Below are 22,473 nucleotides of genomic sequence, written 5' to 3'. Positions count from 1 at the left end.
TTTCCAACCCTATAATTCTACATTTTTACTCAAAGTTTGGATAAATGAAGCACACCCACATTTTCTAATGGCCCAGGCTAAAGCACTCAGACCTGAATCTGATTTTTACCAGAGTTTGGAGGCAAGGATGTCATGTAGATGCACTTCAACTCCATCCCCAGTTATAAGCTATACAAGCCCATTTCTTATTTCAGCTGTAACTAATTAGTTGTATGTAACTGAGGATGATTAGTGGAGGGGTATTATTGGAGGAGTATTTGTCTAAACCAAAGCAATTTTAATGCAGGTTTCTGGTGCAGCACTGGTAGGAGCAGTGCAAAGTCACCCCTCCCCAGCACACTCTTCTGAAGGAATCACCTATAGGACTATGATGGGAGTTCAGTGCCCACCTATACTTGTTCTGCAAGCCTCCTGTGTACAGGAATCCCCATTGATTTCTCAGGGTGAGGGGTTCTCCAGCTTGAACCTCTTGCTTTTGGCTTTTACATTTGGGACTACTGTATTTGTTTTAGATTAGAGATGGTCAAACTCATGAACCAAAAGCCACTCCAGAGCCATTTAAATGCAGCTTCTGAAGAAGGAGAAATATCTTTTGTTTCTCTGTTCATTTCTTATTTTCTGTTTTTGATTTTCTTTGGCTCAACACATTATTATTTGAACTGAGGCATTTTGCACAGATCATTGACTCTGGGGCATGCACATTTCAAGAATTGAAATGTGTTTGCCTCCTGAAGCTCTCAGCCATGCCAAAATGTTGGTTTGCAGCTAGGAGGGTTAGGAAGTTTAACTTCTCTGGTCTTGATTGTACCATTAAAGCAGAGCCTTGCAGCAGCCCATGAAAGGAGCAGCCCACAAGGAATACAAACTTGTATTCCCCTTTAAGGAGTGCTGTGTATTTTCTGTGCACGCTTTACTACTGATTGTGATTCTGTCTACTTCCTACCACTTTCTGAAAACAATACTTCACTGGGGAGCATCTCAGGTACAGACCTACATGCCACTGATAGCTGCAAATCCAATCAAATCTTATGTAGAAGGTTCCTTGTGCTTTCCACACTACAAATCCAAGTGTGAGCTAGCTTACATTTAACCCCAAGATGACAGTTTTGGTGATCTGGACATGGCCTGTACAGAGCTAAGACAACTCAGCTTCCTAAAGACCAGATAATCAACCAGCAGGTATTTGAGCCACCAAATGAAGCAAACTTAAACAGGAGACTTATCAGTGAAAAGCTGTGTATGTAGTTACCTACTGGCAGCTAAAACAGTGGAGCTTGCAAACGTTAGGGGAGTTAGGCAGACTACTAATTTCCTACATTACCCTTGACTCATTGCATTTACTGACCATATAGCAAATCTATAACTACATATATATACACACACACACACATATTTGTAGATTTGAAGCTGAACAGATAAAAATAATCCATTCTAAAATGTCAACATGTGGGCTTTCCCTTGTTTTATGTCCTCTCATAGAAATAAATTTTGTTTCAATCCTCCAGGTGTAAAGGCTCTCATCTTTGTTGGACTGGAAAGAGTGCAAAATTTAGAAGATTTAATGCAAATAGAATTTGGACGTGGGTTTACATATAACAGGCCACTCAGAGTAAACCTATTGGATTTAGATTATGAACTGGCAGAACAACTCGTAAGTAATGCCTGGCCGCTTCACTTTTATATTGGAGAAGCTTTACAAATGCTGTGGGTCAGATTTGCAACTGATGTAGATCAGTCAAGCTCCTTTGACTTTCACCAGCCTGGCTCTCACTTCACTTGGAGCACTTTGTTATCTTGGTTTATTTACTGTGGCACCCATCAGACTTTTCTAGCGTAAATCAGTCTAGTGTTGTTAAACTCCAAGGCTAAGTACAGACAGTCTAAAAGCCTGAGGCTGAATCAGTTCAATCTTTGCAGGTTAGGTTAAGCTGCATAGATTGAACCGATAAACAAGTGAACAGACATCCACTTTAGATTCTGGAAATGCAGCCACATGCCTGCAGTGGCCCAGGCAGAAGCTGGGCAGCACTAGAACATGTCTCTCTGCTTGGCTGGAACAGGCAGCTTGGGCCAAGACTAGTCTGCCCCCCCTGCGAGGGGGAGTTTGCGGGGGAGATACAAAGCATCCTGGGATGCTGAGAGACTGTGAGTTCACTTGAATCTGGAGGGGATTTGGGACAGAAATTTAATAAACTGATTTAACCTAAATCAGTTAAGTCTGATCCATTCAGGTTTATCTTTCTCCATTTTGAAAGTGGTTTATGTGCATTGAACTTCTCTTGCGTTACAAATATGAACTGGTTTCTGATCACTTATATTTATAACTTCTGTCCCTAGCCCAGGAAGCTAGGCTAATTTATACCAGCTGAGACTGTAGTCTAGTATTTCAGAGATAATCAGTAGGAGTAGGATAATTATTTTCTGGTTCTAAGAGGTTGGGCATCTGCCCATATTTGTTCTGATCCTTTTTATAGACTTATTTCATTACAGGCTAGCAGCTAATTTGTAGGCGTCCTTTATCATTGTTAAATTTCTTTCAGCAAAAGAGTCTTTTAAGTTTCTCCCTCTATGTGAATATCTGTCTTTCAGAAAATCATTTCACCAAAGTGCCATCTTGCAGTTTTCCAAATCTTATTTTATGAATCCCTAGCCATTACGTAATCTCTCCAGAGCTATTTCAATTAATTTTCTATCCTCACCAATATTTGCAGTTCCTCCCAATTTAGTATCTGCTGCCAGTTTTATTCACTTTCTCTTCCAGATTTTAATGAAAACATTAAATAAGACTTTACCATTGATTCCAGTGGTTTCTCTACTGGGACCTCCTGTCCAAATCAGAAAATAGTTATTTCATATTCACTTTTGGTTTGTCATATTTGAGTTAGTCCTTGACCATGCAAATCAGGGTTTTTTTTTCCAGTAATGAGTTGAGAAGGGCAAAACATTTGTAACAGGTTACTTGGCAAAATTAATTTTTGTATTATTCCTGTGGCTATTCAAAATTAGATTGTGATTTTTGTGACTGCATTTGCTCTTTGAAATAGTTTTGTATAATTTCCTTTCAGCCTGTGCACTGTTTAGATATTATTTACTGTAAAGCTTCTTTGGATAGTGCATGTTTGGGATTTGCTATTCTAGCACTAGGATCTTTCCCGTACATAACAGGGCATTGTTCTTGGGTGAAAATGATGCCATATAGACTATTGTTTTAATGAGACCAGTGTACTACTCCATTGCCATTTCAACTAATTCCTTGGGCCTCAGTATAAATCAGCTTGTTTCCCTTATGGTATAACTTAGTTTGGATGAACGAATTGCTTGCAGCCCTTTGTTTCAATCTCATTTTGAGAGATTCACTTGGGATTCACTTTCCATGAACATTTGTGTGGCTAACTCTTTGTCTGTATGAATATATATGAGATGCTAAGGCAAAATGATTCAAATACAGCAGAAGCAGAATTCTAGTTAGACTACCTGTGAATGTTTTCTCCTGGTATTAGTCCAGCCCTATTTATAAGGCCGTATCAACTGTTTGTAGATGTACACCAACATAGCTCCTCATTCTACAGTGGAGATCTTTTGCTTGATAGGGCCCATTGCAAGATGGGGGGTGGAGGGTGGCGTGGGAAGGAGGTCTTGCCTTGACTGTGTACTTACATGCAGAAAAAATAACATAGCAGCCTACGAACATCTGTGTCATACATCTATGTCAGAATTAATGTTGCATTCAGAGTTCACGTTCTGCACAAATTTTCCATGTCTTTCTTTTGAATTTGCTTGTTTCTTTCTAGGGCAACATTGCAGAAAGATACTGCTGTGGAATCCCATGTAAGTGTTCTGGGCAGCGAGGAGACAAAGGAATGCTAGGTCCCATTGGACCAAAGGTATGTTGCTTCATTTGGTTTCATCATTTCCAAACAGAAGTCTGCTATGCACAGAAATCAATGAACACAGGTAGCGCTTATCCAACTACCATCCATTCTGACCTTCAAAGGGGCATATGCTATTATTTTTTTTAAAGTTTGTATTTAATATGGTTTCAAGTTTAAATGGTACTGTTTTCCTTTTTGTAGTTTTGCAGGGTGGGAAATGAAGGGGGAAGGTAGAATATTCAAAGATAGTCATCTGAAGCAACACTTATGAAACTGCAGGGTATCATTCTCATTTTACCTTAGAATTTTATTCATTCATTAATATTCATCCCACAAGTACCTAAAGACTCAAATCTGGATCAGAGCCTTCTTGAAGGATGTTATCCAAATACATAGCAGGAGACAGACCCTGGTCTCAAGGAGCTTACAGTATAATTTACAGCAAGATGCAATGAGCAGGAAAAACAAACAAGCAGAGGGAAAGGATAAAGAAAATTAGCGGCAGAGTGATGGTGTTATGCAGTTACATAGGCCAGTTAAATGGTTTGTGGAAGTCCTAAATGGATTCCTTCTTTAGGTAAATTCATTTATAGATTTATTAGATTATGACACAAGCCTCTCTTCTGTGATGATCCAGGGGAATTTTGCATGGGGATTTAAAGGCAGAACATGTATTATAAAAAAGGAACTACAATAACATCTGTGTGTTTATTTTTAGGGTGTCCCAGGTGAGAATGGTTACAGAGGGTATCCTGGTGATGAAGGAGGCCCAGTAAGTACCTGTCTAGAGATATTTAATTATAGCTGCTATTCTCTTCACTACTGCTCAGATTGTGTTTCTGCCTACAGAGAAGGGAACAGAGTCTTTTCCTCCTGTGAAAGAGTGGTTAGGCTAGGGCAGGGAGTAGGAAAAGCTTTACCTGCAGCCTCCCCTAGTTGCTAGACAAAATAGCATTACGCCTAGTGTGGAGTGAAGTAGACATTCCCACAGAGACTCTGAGTCTCTGCTCTGCTTCTTGCTTGTGCAACTACATGCCATACTGTACCCAAGACAGGGTGAAAAGTATACCATAGGTCCTGTTAATAGGGTTTCAGCTATACAGAGAAAGTCAAACAAATGGAGTAAGATACCTGACCATGAAAATGGCGGAATACCCAAAAGTGATTGATACTGAGCTCATTTTGAAATTTCTTAAGGTAGAGTAACTTTGCTGCCCTTTACAATCTGATTTTTGGACTATCAGACAGTAACAGTGATAATAGCATGAGTCCCATGATTTTAATTTCTTCATCCAAACGGTTACTTCATCATGAAGTTGCACATATCCAAAGGAATAAACATCCCTTAGTCCCTCACACCACATGGTAAAATGATGGAAGCCAGCTGGCTGTCGTTTTTCATCTGATTTACAATACAATACAAAAAAGCCAAAATCTTGCTGTCAGATACTGGTTGCAGTGGGATCTTTGTATGGGTATTTAAGGGCAGGATTTCATTATAGATGCATCCAGAGCCCAGTTTTGAGAAGCAGTGATGAGAAGATTTCATAGTTTAGAGCCTAGACATCATTTGACATGGATGGTATTTTTCAGTTATTTGTAAGACTAGATGTAACTTCAGTGCAGTATGACAGGTCATTGGCAGGATAGTGGGAGGAAATGTACACTGCAGCTGCATGTCCTGTTGGGGCCTGACCTCTGAAAAGCACTAATACATTGTATTATGTAATTATGTAATTATTATATTAGGGCACACATAGCCTTTTGGTATATGTTCAAATTCTAGTACTGTAAAACCACAAGTCAAGCATATCAATAAAAGCAGTTAGGGGGAGGAGGTCTATGGCAGACAAAGGGCAAATGTTTCATTTTTTCTTTTTTGTGACAGGGCGATCGTGGTCCACCAGGTGTCAATGGAACTCAGGGGTTCCAAGGATGTCCTGGTCAAAGAGGAATTAAGGTATGTTTTTAATGAATCTACAGGTATTATAGCCAGATGCACCACAGGAGTCAATCAGTATCACTGCTTCATTGTAGCAAGCTTACATTGGCTAACAGTCTTATGCCAAAGCAATAAAGGACTATTTCTGGAAGACAGAAATGTTACCCTGGCAGAAATGTGAGGCCTTCAAGCATATTACATGGTATCATCATTCCATTGCATTGTAATGTGACAGCATGGTACTCATGAAGGAACAGTACTGTTTAGGCAAACCTAATACCCCATAAATGTAGCCTGCAGAGGAGATAATATTATTGCTGGGTGGCTTTAGAATTGGACCATAGGGGAGAGGAATTTAATCTTCTTAACACTCTGATCATGTGTGAGTCTTGGCTCAGCTCTGAGACTGTGTTGGAGAGGAAATCTACAACTGGGAGACAGGGAGCAATGTGAGGATATGACTATGATTTTGAATAGATGCATTAAGTAGCAGCTCAAAAGAGAGACCATGTATAAAAGCATGAACTAGGGGAGTAGTGCAACTTTTATTACAACTAATTCTAGATTTTTAAGGCCATAAGGGACCATTCTAATAACCTGTTCTGGCCTGCTGTTTAACGCAGCCCAAGGGATTTCACCCTGGCTCTTTTGCCTCATATACAGTATTTGTGGTTGATCTGCCGCAATGCAGTAATTGGAAGGACCACATTTTATTCTTATCCAGAGAAATGAGATCAATAAAGGACTGCGATACCTTAGTTCAGTCCCTTTGCTTAGTGAATACCTATCCATATCTTATCTAGGTCTGTAATAGAGTAGAGCCCCTGATCTTCAGATGGGGAGGAAGCCCAGGAAGGTCAAGGAATGGGTGGAGCCATGACAATCCTCTCTCTACTATTCACTGGTCAGAGTACCTGTTTACTGGAAGGAGGCACTCTAGAAACATCTACAATTAGAGGGAATAGTAAATAACCTTCCCAGGGCTGTTTAGCTATGTCACCATTTACTCAAGACTTCGAGACTCAGTCTGTCCCTCAGTTACTCCTATTTAGGTCTTCTTAGTCTTATCATGGAAGCACATTCCAGCTCCTGTTCATACCAAGTGAAAGACTAACCCATCTTCCTTTAGCTGCAGGCCACTATAGAAGGTCTGTTTGGAAAAGTGATTGTATGTTCTCTGTTGTCTGCAGGGGTCACGTGGATTCCCAGGAGAAAAGGTATGTAAGTCTTTTGGAAACACCGCAACAATGATTGGTAATATGTGGACACTTTGAATATTGCCCCTTCGCCTTTATATACATTTAATCATTTTGCACTGTGCTGCTTTTATTCCATAGGGAGAACTGGGAGAAATGGGTCTGGATGGAATAGATGGTGAAGACGTAAGTCATTTCAACTGGCTTTCTTGTTTCCTGAGAAGCTTTGGTCCTGTTCCCTACGTGCAGCAGAATTTTACTAATACATTTTTCTTTGGCAGGGAAACAAAGGTCTACCAGGCTTTTCTGGGGAGAAAGGAAATCCTGGACAAAGGGTATGTTTTATTATGTTGATTAATGCAGAATAGTTAAATAAATCATCCCGGTGCATGGCTGGGCTGAGGAACACAGGGCAAGTCCACATGAGACGCTTACTGTGCATTAGCCAAATACCACTGCGTAGTAAGTATCATAAAATAACTGCATCGGCGCTACGGTGCAGAAACCTTAGTTACTGCACATTTAGTTAGTACTTCATTAAGCAAGTGCTAAACTAAATGTGCAGTAACTAAGATGCATTAATGAACATGTAGACATGCCCACATAGTACAATTTTTGAAGGGGTGCAGAAAGATGGATATAAGCCCACAGCTTTGGCTCACTGTGCACCAGCCTGATTCCAAGGTAGAAGAGCATCTGTCAGTCTGCTCTGATTGACATCAGCTCTCTATAGCCTCTGAAAGGTATTATACCAATTGGGGATTTCTGGAGTGGAGAAATTTCCTGGCCGTGTCTCCCTTCTCCCCATCAGAAGTTAAAGGTCCACCCAAGATGGACAGGCTATCAGGCTATTATGGTTAAGTGATGATCACTTGTATAGCCTATGGAAAGCCTGTGGCTTCCCAGCTTGAATATATGCCTGGGTTGACTGGAACTGCCTTTAGTATGTTCAGAGCAGAGCTGGAATACATGTCTCTGGAGCCATAGCAAGGCATTTTAACCAGTCTACCACCCTAAGTCCCTCGCACTATGCCTGTCCATACTAGGAAATAAAGCCTGGCATAGGGAAGTCTTGTGCCCACATCTTCTTTTGCTGGCTTTATCCCTTACGTCAGTAGATAGCTAAGGAGCGCAGGAAATCATTATGCCAGTCCCACATCAACAGATCCTGTTCATATACTAAGGGGATCTTCCCCTGACCAGGTCCATGGACTATTGGGCTATTCTATATATGCAGCTGAACTCCAGGTTCAGATGTCTTCTTAATGAGTGGCTTCATACTTTTTTCATTAAGATTTGTACCAAGACCAGTGATCAGTATGATTCCATGAGTTAAACACACTGAGTTCAGTGCAAGCCTATACTCCTTACTTCATCCTTAAGCAGTTTCTCTTGAATGAGGCAAAGTGGATTGCAGCTGAAGCTCTGAGTAATGCTAATGTTAATAATTCTTGGGTATAAGCATGTAAGGTCTTTCTGCAGTGTTTCTAATTCTCTGTACATCTTCTTAAAGGGTTATAAAGGGTTTAAAGGAGGAAAAGGAGAACGAGGCGATCGTGGGCTTCGAGGTGATCCGGTAAATAGTGTTTAATCTTCATAAAGTTTTACATCCCCTAGGCTCCCTGCACAGACCTAGCCACATTCTTTAAGGTGACAATTCTGCACCCAGACTTCCCACTGTTTAGGAGCTGGATCTTTGGCCTTGTGTTTCATTTGAAGACACTAGCCTGTGAATCTGACCCAATCTGCATTAGGACTGTACAGTGAGGTCCTTTCTAAGAACAGATTGGATAGGAGAGTTATATTTGTGTCACCCATACTCCTAGAGTAGGGTCACATATTAATATGGTTGTTGCTTCTGTATATACAGCAGCATTATGCCTGTTTTCAGGTGATTGCCCAAATCTGACCCATTGAACATATTGACGATGGCTTCTTAAGAAACTGGAGAAGTAAAAATTACAGTTATACATGTTTATTCATAATTAAGTAGTAGAATCATTCCTGTTTTGAAGCTCGCAACTTAAGTCTAAATAAATGATGTTGATAGACACATAAAGGGAATCAGAATAACATAAGGAAGACACATGAACCACTTTGCATTGCATGAGACCGATCTAAAAAAATCTGACATGTTTCACAGGCCCTAACCACATTGTGGAGGGGGTAAAGCAATTGCAATGAAGACAATACTGTACTGAATCATAATTAAGTGACTACGTGAACAAAGGAAAGGGCCAATTGTAATAGCCATCAGACTGACTGGGATCCACATTTGGATAACATAAGTCTCTTGATATTGATTTATGTTAAACTGGCCATTTATGCACTGTTTGAAAACAGTCTTTCATTATATAAACAGTCCTTTCTGATTTTTTTTATTCTCCTTTGCAATATATATGGCTCAAGCTACCGTTCCAATACTTCATAGAATTCATTGTAAAACACAAAATGTTAACACTGAAGTATAGAAAAACATTTTCATAATGTATGTGTCAGTGCCTCATTTACACAGGTGTTTTTCATTGCTTTTGCTGCTTTCAGGGTGAGAATGGAGTTGATAACACTCAGCGAGGACCCAGAGGTTCAAAGGGTGAAATTGGCCCAATGGTAAAGTATTGATTTTTTTGTACTGTATGATAGACCAAAAACAGCAAGAAAATAGAACACTGCAAACACATGTGGATAAACCAGAGCCAGTTAGACATTTTCAGAATGAATATTTTCCATTAGAAAACGCCAGCATATTGACATCAAGACTTTTGACATGAAGATGTTAATTTCAATGGTACTTTGCTCTTTAGGGGAAAATTAACAAATCCTTATTGGACTGAAGCATTTTCATTTTTAATTTCAAAACAGATCCTTATTTTGAAATTTGTTTTATATTCTTTTAGAAATGAGGAATCAAGCTCACACCTAAATGTTTTATTTGATCAAAATGGAACTTTTTGAGTGACCTGCATTTTTATTTATTCTAGGGAGATCCAGGAGTAGATGGGGCACCAGGTTCCCTTGGTGGACCTGGAAAGAATGTAAGTATCCTTAAGTCTGGAATTATAAACACTTCTTTCAGAAAGCATCCAGTACAATGGAAGGGAAATCTTCCAGTCAAATTATACTGAATGGAAGCCAAAGGAAGAAGAGAGAGTTTTGTCACTTAGGTCAGTTCTGTTTAATAATGACAGGCTGTACCTTATCGTACTATTTTGCTTCCATCTTTGTTGAATCCAAATTCCCAAAGCCCCAAATCAATTGGAGTTTTTCCTGAATAAGGACTGAGTAGAAATGTTAGGATTAAAGATCTTTTTTTTATTATTTTGTTTAGGTGGGATTAAGACACAATATTTAAACAACTGCTGTCATTTTTAAAACTCTGATTTGTGTATTTTTTTATTAGGGATAGGTCCAAACCAAAATCCCAAATCAAACTTCAGGAAAGTTGAAAGCTGGGTATAAATTCTGCAGCTTTGGCCTCTCTTTCATCACTTTAGCAAACATGCAAATGTGCAAGTAAGCTTTGCCAAAAAAATCAGGATATGAAGAAAATTGAATAACACTATCTTATTACCCAATGTTGAAACAAAATGAGTGTTACAAACATTACGTGTGAAGATCTTTGATCTGTAGTAGAGAGCTCCCATTTAAAGACCAATCCCTCGATGGCAATGCTGAGTGGAGATCATATGAAGAATACACTATACACATTCCAGAACAAGTGCCTGATGCTGACACTATATCAATGTAAAACCAGTGTGCAAACAGATTAAGTTAAATCCCTCTTCACATCTAGATACTGGAGATCCAACCTGCCTCCCACTCATTAAAGGGTCACTAAAAAATAGTGCTAAAATACGGTAATGCTCATTAAAATACGGTAATGCTCATTAAGCGTCACTTAAAAACCATGGGCACTTTTACATGTGCTCCGGGGGTGGGAGGGGACAGTGCTTTAATTTGAGTGGCTCTGAGAGCCACTCAAAGTACCCCCACGTCTCATGTATCAGTGTCCCCATGCTTTAAAATAGGGGGAAGAAGGGCTTTTGAACTAAAGCTTGTTTGATGAGCTTTAGTTCAAGTGCCCCCACTATCATTTTTAAGCATGGGGACACTGATACATGAGATGCAGGAAGCTGCTGGAGTGCAGTAATTGCCATGATCCAGCAGATTCGATTGAGTCTGCTCCGATGTGCTGGATTTCCAGTGTGTCAGAGCAACCTCGGCACTCATTTATGGGTGCCCCGTGCTCTTTAGTTAATGTACATTAAGACAAGCTAATACACATTTTCCTAGTAGCACACAATGGAGGTACTAGATTTAATGCACATTAACTAAAATGCATTAATGGACATATAAATGCACCTGTTTAAAGACCAATCCCTATTAGTATGTCCTATCTAGATTTGTTTGAACAATTGTGTACTATAGACTCCCATGTTAACTTCTCTAATACATTTACACCTTCAGACTCAAAGGTGCATATTTTTGCTGATGTTGCAGTTCATATTACAATGGGTTGGATCCTCAGTTAAGGATCTGGTCCATAGAGATTTGGAAAGCCTAAGTATTTGTGCTGAGAGAGACCTGTTTTACTTCTGGCCTTACTTCATATTTCCCTTACAACTCTGAGCAGGAGTTAAGTTCCTCAAAGGAACTTCTTCACACTTTTCATAGACTTTAAAAATCTAATTTTGATCTAATTTCCACTGAAGTAACTCTAACACAAGTTCAGTTGGTCCTGATTTACACTGATGGAAAGGGCAGTAGAAGCAGGCTCTTAGTTGTAAAAGGGAAAATAGGAAGCCATTGCTCTTTTAGTTGGTGAGCCTGAAACCTGCAGAGAAACCTTCCTCCACTGCCTTGAAACACTGCTCCCATGCTGCTCACATGAGCACATGCTTAAAGGAATTCAGAGTGTAAGCTGTTAGTAATCAGTGAGGTTAAGGTGCTTCATTTGACATGATTTGTTGTGATTTATTGATTTGCAGGGTGTTGTAGGACGAAGAGGGCCCCCAGGACCCAAAGTAAGTATTCAAAGCAGTGTGCTGTAACTACAAGGACTCACAGTTTATTACAGGCAGTCTTTTTACACTGGAGATAGAATAAGTGATGCAGAATGAACATGTTTTAACCAGTGAGGTAGGAGTGATATGCACAATAGAAGGATATTTGAGTCTTGTTTCTGTCTTCTTTTCTTCCCTCACACTTTGCAGCCCCTTCCAGTCTTGTTGCTTTTGTAAAACTGGGCCCCCATATGTGCAGAATGGTGGTCTTCAAACTAATTTCCATTCAGGCTAGTCATCAGCAATTCTACCCTTCTCTTATACAAAGTATGGACCCATGGGTATCAATCAGTAGGAGCAATCCCATGGTAAACAGACAAGAAACAGTCCCTCAGTGTTTTATGTCCCTCTGGCTGGGTATTCTTTAGATAAGGAAAAGAGGAATGAAGTGGCAAAGGTTTGAATAAGAAGTGTATCAGAAAGGCTTCATACTGGAAAATACTGAGCATCTCCTCAGGGGCCCCTGATTTCCACTGAAGTAAATAGGTCTTCAGAGTGCTCAGCACCTGTCAAGATCAAGTTTTTGAATCATAAACCTATAATCATTTACTGGAGCAGGGGTAACTGGGTGACATTTTAAGATTAGCTTTTGTGGGAAGTCAAACAGAAGAACAAATGTGAAAATATACCCCTGAATGCATGTAATTGACTATGCATAAAACATTAATATACATTAATGTTCAGTGTTTGCTCACCTTTATACCAAGGCCTTCTTACGGTGCCAGAATGAAGTAAAACAGCCTTAGCATACACATAGGTCCGTTTCTGTGCTGTAACCTCATATTACTGTTAAACAAAATGGAGCTCTCACTTCCTAACCAGCAATAAAGAGAGGGTCCTCACAGCCCTAGCTTGCTTGTAGTCCCCATGCTCTATATCATACCAGCCCATTCTAACCTGCATTGTATTGCATTGTATTTTAAGGGTCCCAAAGGTACACCAGGACAAGCAGGACAAGCAGGAGAACAGGGAAGAAGAGGGGTTCAGGTTAGTAGATTTTACAGACTGTTCAAGACTAAATATGCTTGCTTTGATACGTTGTATCCTTTACTTTCCTACTGACATATGCCATACCTTGCAATTGTCCTATGTAATTGTTTTCAAAATTGCTCCATAATCACTCTTAAGACCACTGCAAGGGGATTTGATTTCATGATCTCTGGCTTACACTATGTTCACCAGAGACCCATAGGACACCGGAGACCCAAGTACTCCAATCCCAGAACACGTATCACCTCTCAAAATGAGGGTGTTGATTGCACCATTCAAGGAGAGAATTGGTTGGATAGTTTAAAATTTGTCTTTTGGTCTTGATATTCCTTGCTGTCTCATATTAACAAACTTTAGGTCTTTAATCTTCTATCTCTTACAGTCTGAACTTTTTTTCATATACAGGGTCCTCCTGGTCAGCTTGGAACTCCAGGTATGAGAGGAGAACAAGGCCTGCCAGGACCAAGGGTAAATTTTTCTCGTTGATCTTGCTCAGACATCAAAAAATGCTTCAGACAGTCTTACTTGGTGTGATTTAATGGAAGTCAATAAAAATCTTCCCACTGACTTCACCTACTGCTTTTCTCTTTCTGCCTAATTAATAAAACATTATTCTTAGTTCATTCTAAAGTTCCATTAGCTGCTGGCTTAAAAATGAATGATAATTTTAAATTCACTGAATCAGCTTTGGATTGCATTTGAATCTTTTTCTCAAGCAAACTCCTTTTAAAAGTGCTGTCTGGATGGAGAATTGGATTGAAGAAAGTCAGTACTTTGGGAACTGGTTTGTTCTGACTTAAGACAGTTCAAAAATTGATACGTAAGAATTATAATGTGCGAATGGTATTACTAGCAGCTCCTAATTATTCCTAGTATGGAAGAGGGAGCATGGCATAGGTTTTTTAGAGGGGATAATACAACATAAGCAGGAGTTGCAGTCTAAAATATCATTTTAAAACCATGACAGTATTTTATTTTTATTGGACTCTTAGTGGCAGTTGTCATGGATGTTCTGTATTTAGAATTTGGAAAACAAAAATATGGATTGCACAACACTGCATATTTCCAAGTGTGACTCACTTGGTGTGACAGCTACTCATTTGTTCCTGCTGTTACCGTGTCACTTCATCCATTCAGCTTAAAAATGGGGCAGAATGGATTAAGTGATAGAGGGCATGTCTACATGTTGATTTATGGTGATGTTTCTATGGTGCCATGTTTTAGTACTTTCTTTTGGAAGTACTGAAGCATGACACAGTAATTGCCTGTACTGCACCATGCGCATGGTGCACGGTTTAATTTCACTGATACTTCACTGTAGCGGCATGCTAAGACAGGGGAGCGTGCTGCTATGGTGAAGTAGCTGCCAATCATGTGTGGACTCATGTGATTGTTATGTTGCCATAGCTTGCCTTATGGCAATGTAGTGTGTCACCACGGCGATGTAGGCGATGTGTAGATGCATCCACAGTCACTTATAAAACAGTAGAACAAACTTTGGTTGCACCAAGGTCTCTTCTAGAGCTTTCTTTTCTTACCATTCATAAGCAGAGCCCCATGTTTCTTTTTCCTTCTTCTGCCCTTGAGTCCTCCCATGCACACTTACCATACTTGCGTGGGGAGGAGGATGTTGTAAGCAGCAGGTACCTCAGACATGCTTATCCACCTTAGTCAAAATGCAGGTGCCTAATGTAATGCTTATTGAATGCAAGAACAAAGGCTCATTTGTTACTTTTACTTGCTCATACCTGTGTAGAATATCACCTGGGAGCTGCAAGCACACCTGGGAGATGTGAAACTGAATTAAAATAAACTGGTCCTTTGGATCAGACATCTTGATACATAATAATTACTGTACAGTCAAAAATTTCTCTTCATGACAGTGAGAGTTTTGCCTGAGGCAAGACTGCAGAACAGGTCTTGGGTTCATAACAGCAATATGGTGAAATAAAAAATGATTAACTTCCTCTGAAGACAACATAGACTAAAATTAACAATGTCACTAAGGAGATTTTGTTGCTTAGGGTCAAATTCTGTTCTACCTATTGGGCATCTACGTAGTTTAAATGCTTCAGTGTGATCTTATTCCACCCTGTTCAAGTGCCTGAAAACCCATATTGCAAGTCTTTTGTAACGCATCATCCTCATGTGCTTAACACTGTGTCACAAAAGAGCAGTGAAGAGTAGGTGGACTCACCAAACTTTGTTATTAATGGTTTTCCAGAGACTCAGTTAGGCTGTAATAGAATTGTATTAGGCTCCTAAGTCTATTTATATACTGAATTGGTGAAATAGACCCATAATGCCTATTAAATGAAGGAGGACTGAGCATTTGAACTCTTTGCAGAGTTGTTGTAGATGTCAGACTTAATAGGTAATAAGGGATTTCCACTCTTATACAAAATCTTTTTATGATTTGTTGTACCTGATATTGTTATTAATAAATGTCTAGATGCAATTTACTAAGCTTTACTGACAGGTTGCAAAACTTAAGATCTTGTCTTTCTCCTTCAGGGTTCTGGAGGTGCTGCTGGACCACCTGGAGAACGTGGCAGGACTGGTCCCTTTGGACGAAAGGTATCTCCTGAAAAATGCTGAGCATGGACATCTAAGGGTCTGGACAAAATTATATTTGGAGCAACCTCAGAAGGGCGGAAGGAGCCCCTACTTGGGAATGAGCAGCAACTGTTGTGTTGCAGCAGTAATGTGTGCTAGTGATAGAAATGAACTAAATTACTCCAACTTTGAAGCTGGATAAAGTAGGGGTAAAGCTGGAGGAGATTTGCTACATCACTCATGCAGGCTAACTGTTACAGCTTAACTTTAGCTGAAAGTTGTGTGAAGTAGCTTGCTCACCCTTTTGAAGCAGCTCCAAGTATGCATTTGTCTGTGCCCTAAAACAGCAATGAAAAGTTGCCAAATCCAAGTTTAAATTTGTTATGATACTGTCAATCAACAGACTTTTAGTAAACTGTGTTTTGTCCTCCGATGGAAAGGCATGAGATGAAACAAAGCAGAGCCCAGGTCTCTGGCTGTTTCGCTAGAATCTGAGTTCATTTAACTGAGGACCTTGTTACGTATTAATTTTAGGCAGCTGCTGTATTGTCCACACACATTAACACCTGAAACTAGTTTTAAGCACACTTTAGGCAGTTTAAAGTTACACCATTCCAGGGCAGATTTATCTTTGATCCGTGTTACCCAGTTTATGTTCCATTAATGTGTGGCCACTCCCCATAGATAAGCTACTCAAGCTGTAGTCCTCCAGCATCCCAGGATGCACTCTTTGCTTCCTGCCACCTCCTGTTCTGTGTGGACAAACGTTCCACCCCCTGAATTCTACTGCCCAGGGGGCGGTTCTGGCATCAAGCCAATTCCTTCTCCTGCTCCTTGGGGTGCTAATGTCCCATGCCAAGGGGTACAACCCCATGCAAACAGCCTGCAGAGCACATGACAGCTAGCCAGGTCACAGGGCACAGATGGGTCCAAGAGTGGGGTGTATGGGGTTGGGGGAGGAACAAGGTAAGGGGCCAGGTTGGGTCCCCATGAGCAGGGGCTTCCTTCCCAGGGCAGGGGCTGAGTTCCCCCAAAAGAGCTTTCCCTCTCTGTTCCCACCTCTTAGCCACCTCAGAAGAACAACTAGGATCTCCTACACCCAATCCCAAATCCCAGTTTATTTAGACATGAGGCCTTTAATTTACATGCTCTATTTCTTTTTAAATTCTTTTTTTCCTTTTTTTTTTTACTTCTGATTTTATCCTTCAGTGGCTGACTTCCTTCATTTCACCACCCTTCCTCCTGTTTCATTATCCATCCCCATCCCTCATCCCAGGTCCCCTGCCCTCCCCAACACATCTCTCATATGCCCCCTGTCTAGAGCAGGGATGGAAGTCTACTCTGTCTCATGAGCCCTGTAGTGGCAACTCACAGCTGTAAGTCTTACTGAAGCCTCTGTTTACCACCCTCTAGTAAAAAGTCACAGTTGTGTAGGTAGGGGCAGTCAGAGAAGATATTTAGCCTTAATGGCTGAGTCCAGACATAGAGGCATTCATGGTTTGTGGTGCTGCAGGGTGCCTTCAACTGGCTGCTCTGCTGTCTCCATTTGCTTCAGAGCTGTCTGCTCCCCTGTCTCAGGGCACACTGTGCTGCAGCCAGCTGCTCTGTGGCTGGGAGCTTCCCTCCACTTAGGGGCTCCATGTGCCTCAGATTGGGGGCTCCACAGTGAAACCCCTGTGCTGAGGCATATGGAGATGGGGGAGCAGCCTGCCTGCTTGCTTCCCCATCTTAAGGCACACTGTGCCCTAAACAGCCAGGGAGTGGCTGGGACACAGGGTGCCTTAGCGTGGGGCTCCACAGTGCACAGAGATGGGGGAGCAGGCAGCCCTGGCCTGCCAGTCCCCTATCTCCATGTGCTGATCCCCAGCGGTCTGGGGCACAGAGTGCTTCAGCTCAGGGGGTGGCTAGCCTCTGCTGAGGCACCCTGTGCTCCAGGCAGCCCCCCCTGCAACATATAGAGGAGTGGGACAACTTGTCCTGCTACAAAGCAAATGGACAGGGGAATGCATTAAGGCACAAACTAGCAGCACAAATTTTTGGTGCTACTATTTGTACTTCTGCAAAGGCATGCCCCTGCTCGTGTGGAGACAGCCAAGGTGCAACTGCTGTGAACCTGAGCTAGCACTAAAAACAATTAACAGTTTAGCAGCTCAAAGTACAATATGTAACAAGGCCCTAAAAGGTATATTTTAGAATGTGAATGTCTTTGAGACTGGTAAGCCTTGTTCTGAGCTGTTTCCTCAGCTGGTATCTGTCAGTAAAACTACACTGCTTTTGTTAACTGACACCAGATGATGATCTGAATCTTTCTTTACTTCATGATCATTATAGCTGTTATGCTGTGTACACACACACACACACACACACACACACACACACACACACACTGTCTGGTATGTAATGGTTTGGTATGGAATGGTGTACAACAAATGGTGGCACATTGGGCAGGATTTGGCAGGACTCCTAAATCACACTATCAGCGTCTGTGAAATGGCTGGTCAGGCAAAAGAACAAGCAGAGTTCGATTCATACACTTTTGGTCGTATGAACATGGCCATGCATTTCTTCCTGGTAGGGAATACTGCAGGACAATCTGTAGAATAGAACCAAGGTATAACTGGGGAGACTGAGAGAAATAAGTCAAATTTTACATTTTGTTGTATGCTAAAACTTTACTACCCTTTTCAGGGTGAACCTGGTGATTCCGGACCCCCAGGACCAAATGGATTTCCCGGCCAACGAGGAGAAACAGTAAGCATGGACTTGAACACTTCTAAGGGTTGTGGTCCATGCCTCTTCTTATGTGATTGGCAAAATTGCCTGAAGCAAAGAATTGGCTTCCTGCTATCCCCTCTCTATAGCTCATTGTAAAAGATACAAAGAAAAATTATGCCTCAGTGTTTTACTTGTGTGTTAATTTTTTTAAAGATGGCAGTCACTTTCAGGAGGAGGTTTTACACTGCTGTATGGATACTGTTAGTTGATTCCTTTGTCTCTTGTAAACTATTAATATCCTAGAATACTTCACAGTGAGCAGGAGTGGAATGGATATATTGTACCTTAGACACTAACTACTCTCTCTGTTTGTGGATATATTGAACAGTACAGGAAGTATTGCTATCTCTATCTCTATGGTGGCACCATAGAGAGACTAACTTGTTGTATAAGCTTCTGTAGGCAACAACCTCCTTCATTCGATACTATGAATGGACTACAACCTCTCTATATAGCTCCAACTTACCCAGTTGCAGAGGGATAGCACCACCCCATAAGTGGTGTCTGTTTTTCCTGACCCATTGCACAAAGCCCGGATGGATACCCCAAGTTCCTAGTATCCTAAACTTAATGCATACAACCATCCTTAAAAGTCAACTGTAGGTATCACGTCACAGGGCCTGATTCCCCTTACTCCATGTGGGACAGAAGCTGAGGAGGAGGAATAAGGAAGAACAAACACAAGTCCTAATTTTGCAAGTGCTTGTATATGTGTTAGGTTAAGAGTCTGCAGGATCATGCAAGCAGTGTCCAGTCTTGTTCCCTGCACATGTGTAATACATAGTAATTTTGTTGCTGTTGTTTTTGCTAATTTTAGGGAGAAGATGGACAAAGTGCAACTGGTGCTTCAGGACCTAAAGGCAAAAAGGTATATCAAACCTCCCTGTGTCTGTCTAATAGTAGAGCTTCATGGAGCTTAAAAATTACCCGTAAATATTGGAGCTAACAGGGGTCTACACTCTATAGTTGGATCTGTGTAGATCAGCTTTTTAGAGATCTCACTGAAGTTAATTTTAATGAACTCTTCTGTATTTCAGGGAGAAAGAGGTTTCCCAGGACCCACAGGACAAAAGGTATCAAGCAGCTAATGTAATTTACAGCTCATTTCTTAGAGCGTAGCAGTTTGTGCACCATGGAGCCTGGAACTTTAAATACTGTTTATGCTGTTTCTTAAATAGGGAGCATCTGGAGACCGTGGTGGTCCTGGAGGTCTTGGTCTCAAGGGCAACAGAGGCCGCAGAGTAAGCTTTTATCACAATATAACGTTTCACATAATCCCCTAGGTAATAATGGAGTGAAAGCTGCTTGGTTCCAGGAATCTGGAAGGTTTGTCGTACAGCACTGATAGCTCATTTCCATTCTCCTGTGGATTCTCAGTACTGTCATGGTGTAGTTCCAGGAGAAAAATGTGCTGGGCCACATTTTGCTCTGAGTTACATTAGAGCTTTCAGCTGTACTCACAGAGTTCATTCTGCTCACAGCGAATAGTTTTGCATGCCACAGATAAACTACTACCTGACATAACCTCTGAATGTTGATGCCACAGCAGTTCTGCAAACCAGGAAGGTGGAGGAGGATTCTTCCTGCATGCCACTGCTTTTCAACCTCTCTACCTGGGTATGACTTTGCTCCTAAAACATAGACACACTTAAATGGTTTATTAACATAAATAGTCAGCTGGACAAAATATTTTTCTTGAAGCAGCCTTTATATAGAGATGCCTTTACTCTTTAAAAAACCCTAATCTGCTTTTCAGTGCATTGTTCATAAACCTGCTTTGCTGTTTCATTACGGTGCTATAGACTATAATGCTCTTAACTCATTAACGCCTATCTACCTTCTGGATTCTATTTGCTTTTAAGAGCATTTAGGGCAATCATCAAGGCTGGTGTGAGCTCATATGTAGGGACCTACTTAATTCACAGTTTCACGGGTTTTGGAATTTCGGCGAAGTCTGGAATGGTGTGCAAGTTCTGTGAAATCAACAACAAAAAGAAACCTTAATAAAAATAAAATGCTGGCTCCACACTGAGAGTCAGCAGTCCTCACTGCTTGGGGGGAAGGTGCTGGTTGGTGTGGTGTGATGAGCAGCAGACAAGATGCTGGCTGTCCCCTCCTCCCTTCTCTTCCCCACTGGGGCTTTTCTGCCAATCAGAATTAAAGGGTGGGGCTACACGAAGGGCAGCCAGCAGTCAAGTGGTGGCTGCCCCCTCATCCTTCCTCCCCTGGGGCCTCTTTGCCAGTTGGTGTCAAGGGGTAGGGCCTTTCCAATCATCACCAAGGGGTGGGGCCACCGCAAAAGACTGCGAAATTAGATCTTTATGCCACAATCAACCCATGAAAATTGGTAAGTCCCCCATTGATTTAGGTAGACCCCTAGTTATATAGAATATGAATCAGAGATATTTACTTTACTCTTTCCTAGGGAAATGCAGGAGAACCCGGAGATCCAGGTCAGCCAGGAGACTACGGATATGCAGGATCACCTGTAAGTGCTCATGTTATGAATAGACAATCTACAGACAGGCTTCACCACTGCCCCCTGAGAGCCTCCAAATTTCCTTTGCTGTTTCACTTTATGTTTAGCCTGTATGCCAATAATTAACATAAACCCAGGTTTACCTCACGTCATCTTAAAACTGAACAATTTCCTCCTAACTTATCTTGTACCACTTGTCATGATTCTTACTTTAAGTACTTAACTTGCTGTTATCACTGGAAATTTCACATTGCTTAAGGTACAATGAGCGATGCAAGGGAGAAGGCAGATGTCTGAGCACTCTTGAGTACAGTAAAGGCTATCAGTGGAAACATACCAATGAAAAGTCTTATCTAGGAACTTGTTGAATCTTTTGTGCTTAGTACCACATATAAGCTATCTTGGATATTGTGGTGAACTCTTACCCTTCCATATACTATCAGCTTAATATAAGAGCTATGGGTTGAGATTGTTTGGATTTTGTCCTGTAAATTACTAGTTTAACATAATTGTCCCTTCTGGCCTAAATATCTGTTAAACCAGTGCGGAAACTTAAGTATCATTAAATAAATGGTCTTTGCATGTGCATATCTAGCTGTGAGTGGGCTTGGAGAGAGAGTGGGAAATGTAGTCTTTGTCTTTATTCTGGATGTAGAACCTTTTGCCCCTGTCACAAGACCTAGGTCCTTTCTCTTTTCATATGTGGGACTAGTCATCAAGGGACAATACAGAATTTCTCAGCTCTTATTTTTCTGACATCTGGGCTTTTGTTGTTCCTTGTAGGATTTTTCCTTTGCTGCATTTGATCAGATGGAAACCTGCCAAATAAAATAGTTAAACCCAAGCCCTTTTCATAACAGTGTAAGCACACAGAAACCTAGTCCTCAGAGGTTTTGGGGACAGGTTGCCAAGCCTGCAGCTGCAGGAATCCTGGGCAGGTGACAAGACTGTGTGGTTACTTGTTTTTTAAAGTAGCAGGAAGTTACCAGTATGCCTACTCTGCTGGGATCTCTTGAGCTGCTGGCATGCATCCTGGAGTCTTTGTTTGATAGCTACAGGCTAGTTATGTCAAGTGCCTAGTATGTTGTGTCACTTCCTTTTCCCTTAAACTGACAAGCCAGTTTTCCTTTTGTGGCAGCTTTGGGCAGAAAAGGGTATCTGGCACGGGGTAAGTCCCATGCCAGCTAGTGCAGCATGTGAAAGAACAACTGTTCTACAAGATGGTCTTGCAGAGCTCACCAACAGTTAGTGTGCAAGCTGCCTGATCAAGAGTGTACATGAGTTGCATGCAATTTCTTCTGAGCAGGTGGACCCACTAGCCACCCTTCTGCCTTCAGTGGGTGCATTTACATGAGATGCTAACTGTGCGGTAGCCTAATAATACTGTGCAATATCCCGGCACCACACAAACAGTGCTAATATGCTACTGCACAGTATTATTAGGCTAGTGTGCAGTAGTGTCACTAAAAGGGCATTCAATGGCACTACTGTGCAGTAATTCTAGTTACTGCATACTAATTTACTACTTGATTATACAAGTACTAAATGTTACGTGCAGCAACCACTATGCATTAAATGTGTAGAAGCACCCACTGAAATG

The 22,473-nt window shown here is 41.2% G+C and overlaps 1 protein-coding gene across 9 annotated transcripts in view; it reads left to right on the top strand.

Moving 5' to 3' along the window:
* Positions 1-22,473, top strand: part of COL6A3 (collagen type VI alpha 3 chain) — an 89,896-nt gene that overhangs the window by 35,436 nt on the left and 31,987 nt on the right. For 7 of the 9 annotated variants that reach the window (XM_019553721.1, XM_019553720.1, XM_019553718.1 and 4 more), the window contains 19 exons: positions 1,506-1,651; positions 3,792-3,884; positions 4,591-4,644; positions 5,761-5,832; positions 7,005-7,031; positions 7,152-7,196; positions 7,292-7,345; positions 8,524-8,586; positions 9,555-9,620; positions 9,992-10,045; positions 11,999-12,034; positions 12,998-13,060; positions 13,469-13,531; positions 15,578-15,640; positions 18,308-18,370; positions 19,212-19,262; positions 19,432-19,467; positions 19,573-19,635; positions 20,820-20,882. In XM_019553721.1, coding sequence (XP_019409266.1) covers positions 1,506-1,651; positions 3,792-3,884; positions 4,591-4,644; positions 5,761-5,832; positions 7,005-7,031; positions 7,152-7,196; positions 7,292-7,345; positions 8,524-8,586; positions 9,555-9,620; positions 9,992-10,045; positions 11,999-12,034; positions 12,998-13,060; positions 13,469-13,531; positions 15,578-15,640; positions 18,308-18,370; positions 19,212-19,262; positions 19,432-19,467; positions 19,573-19,635; positions 20,820-20,882 — 1,175 coding nt within the window. Of the gene's footprint in view, positions 1-1,505; positions 1,652-3,791; positions 3,885-4,590; positions 4,645-5,760; positions 5,833-7,004; positions 7,032-7,151; positions 7,197-7,291; positions 7,346-8,523; positions 8,587-9,554; positions 9,621-9,991; positions 10,046-11,998; positions 12,035-12,997; positions 13,061-13,468; positions 13,532-15,577; positions 15,641-18,307; positions 18,371-19,211; positions 19,263-19,431; positions 19,468-19,570; positions 19,636-20,819; positions 20,883-22,473 lie in introns of all 9 variants that reach the window. The other 2 variants (XM_019553716.1, XM_019553719.1) reach the window with 2 other exon arrangements.

The sequence above is a fragment of the Crocodylus porosus genome, unplaced genomic scaffold (genome assembly GCF_001723895.1).
Source record: "Crocodylus porosus isolate Cpor-Errol unplaced genomic scaffold, CroPor_comp1, whole genome shotgun sequence".
Lineage (NCBI taxonomy): Eukaryota > Metazoa > Chordata > Crocodylia > Crocodylidae > Crocodylus > Crocodylus porosus.
The sequence above is the reverse complement of the archived record's forward strand: the minus strand, read 5'-3'. Positions and strand labels throughout refer to the sequence as shown.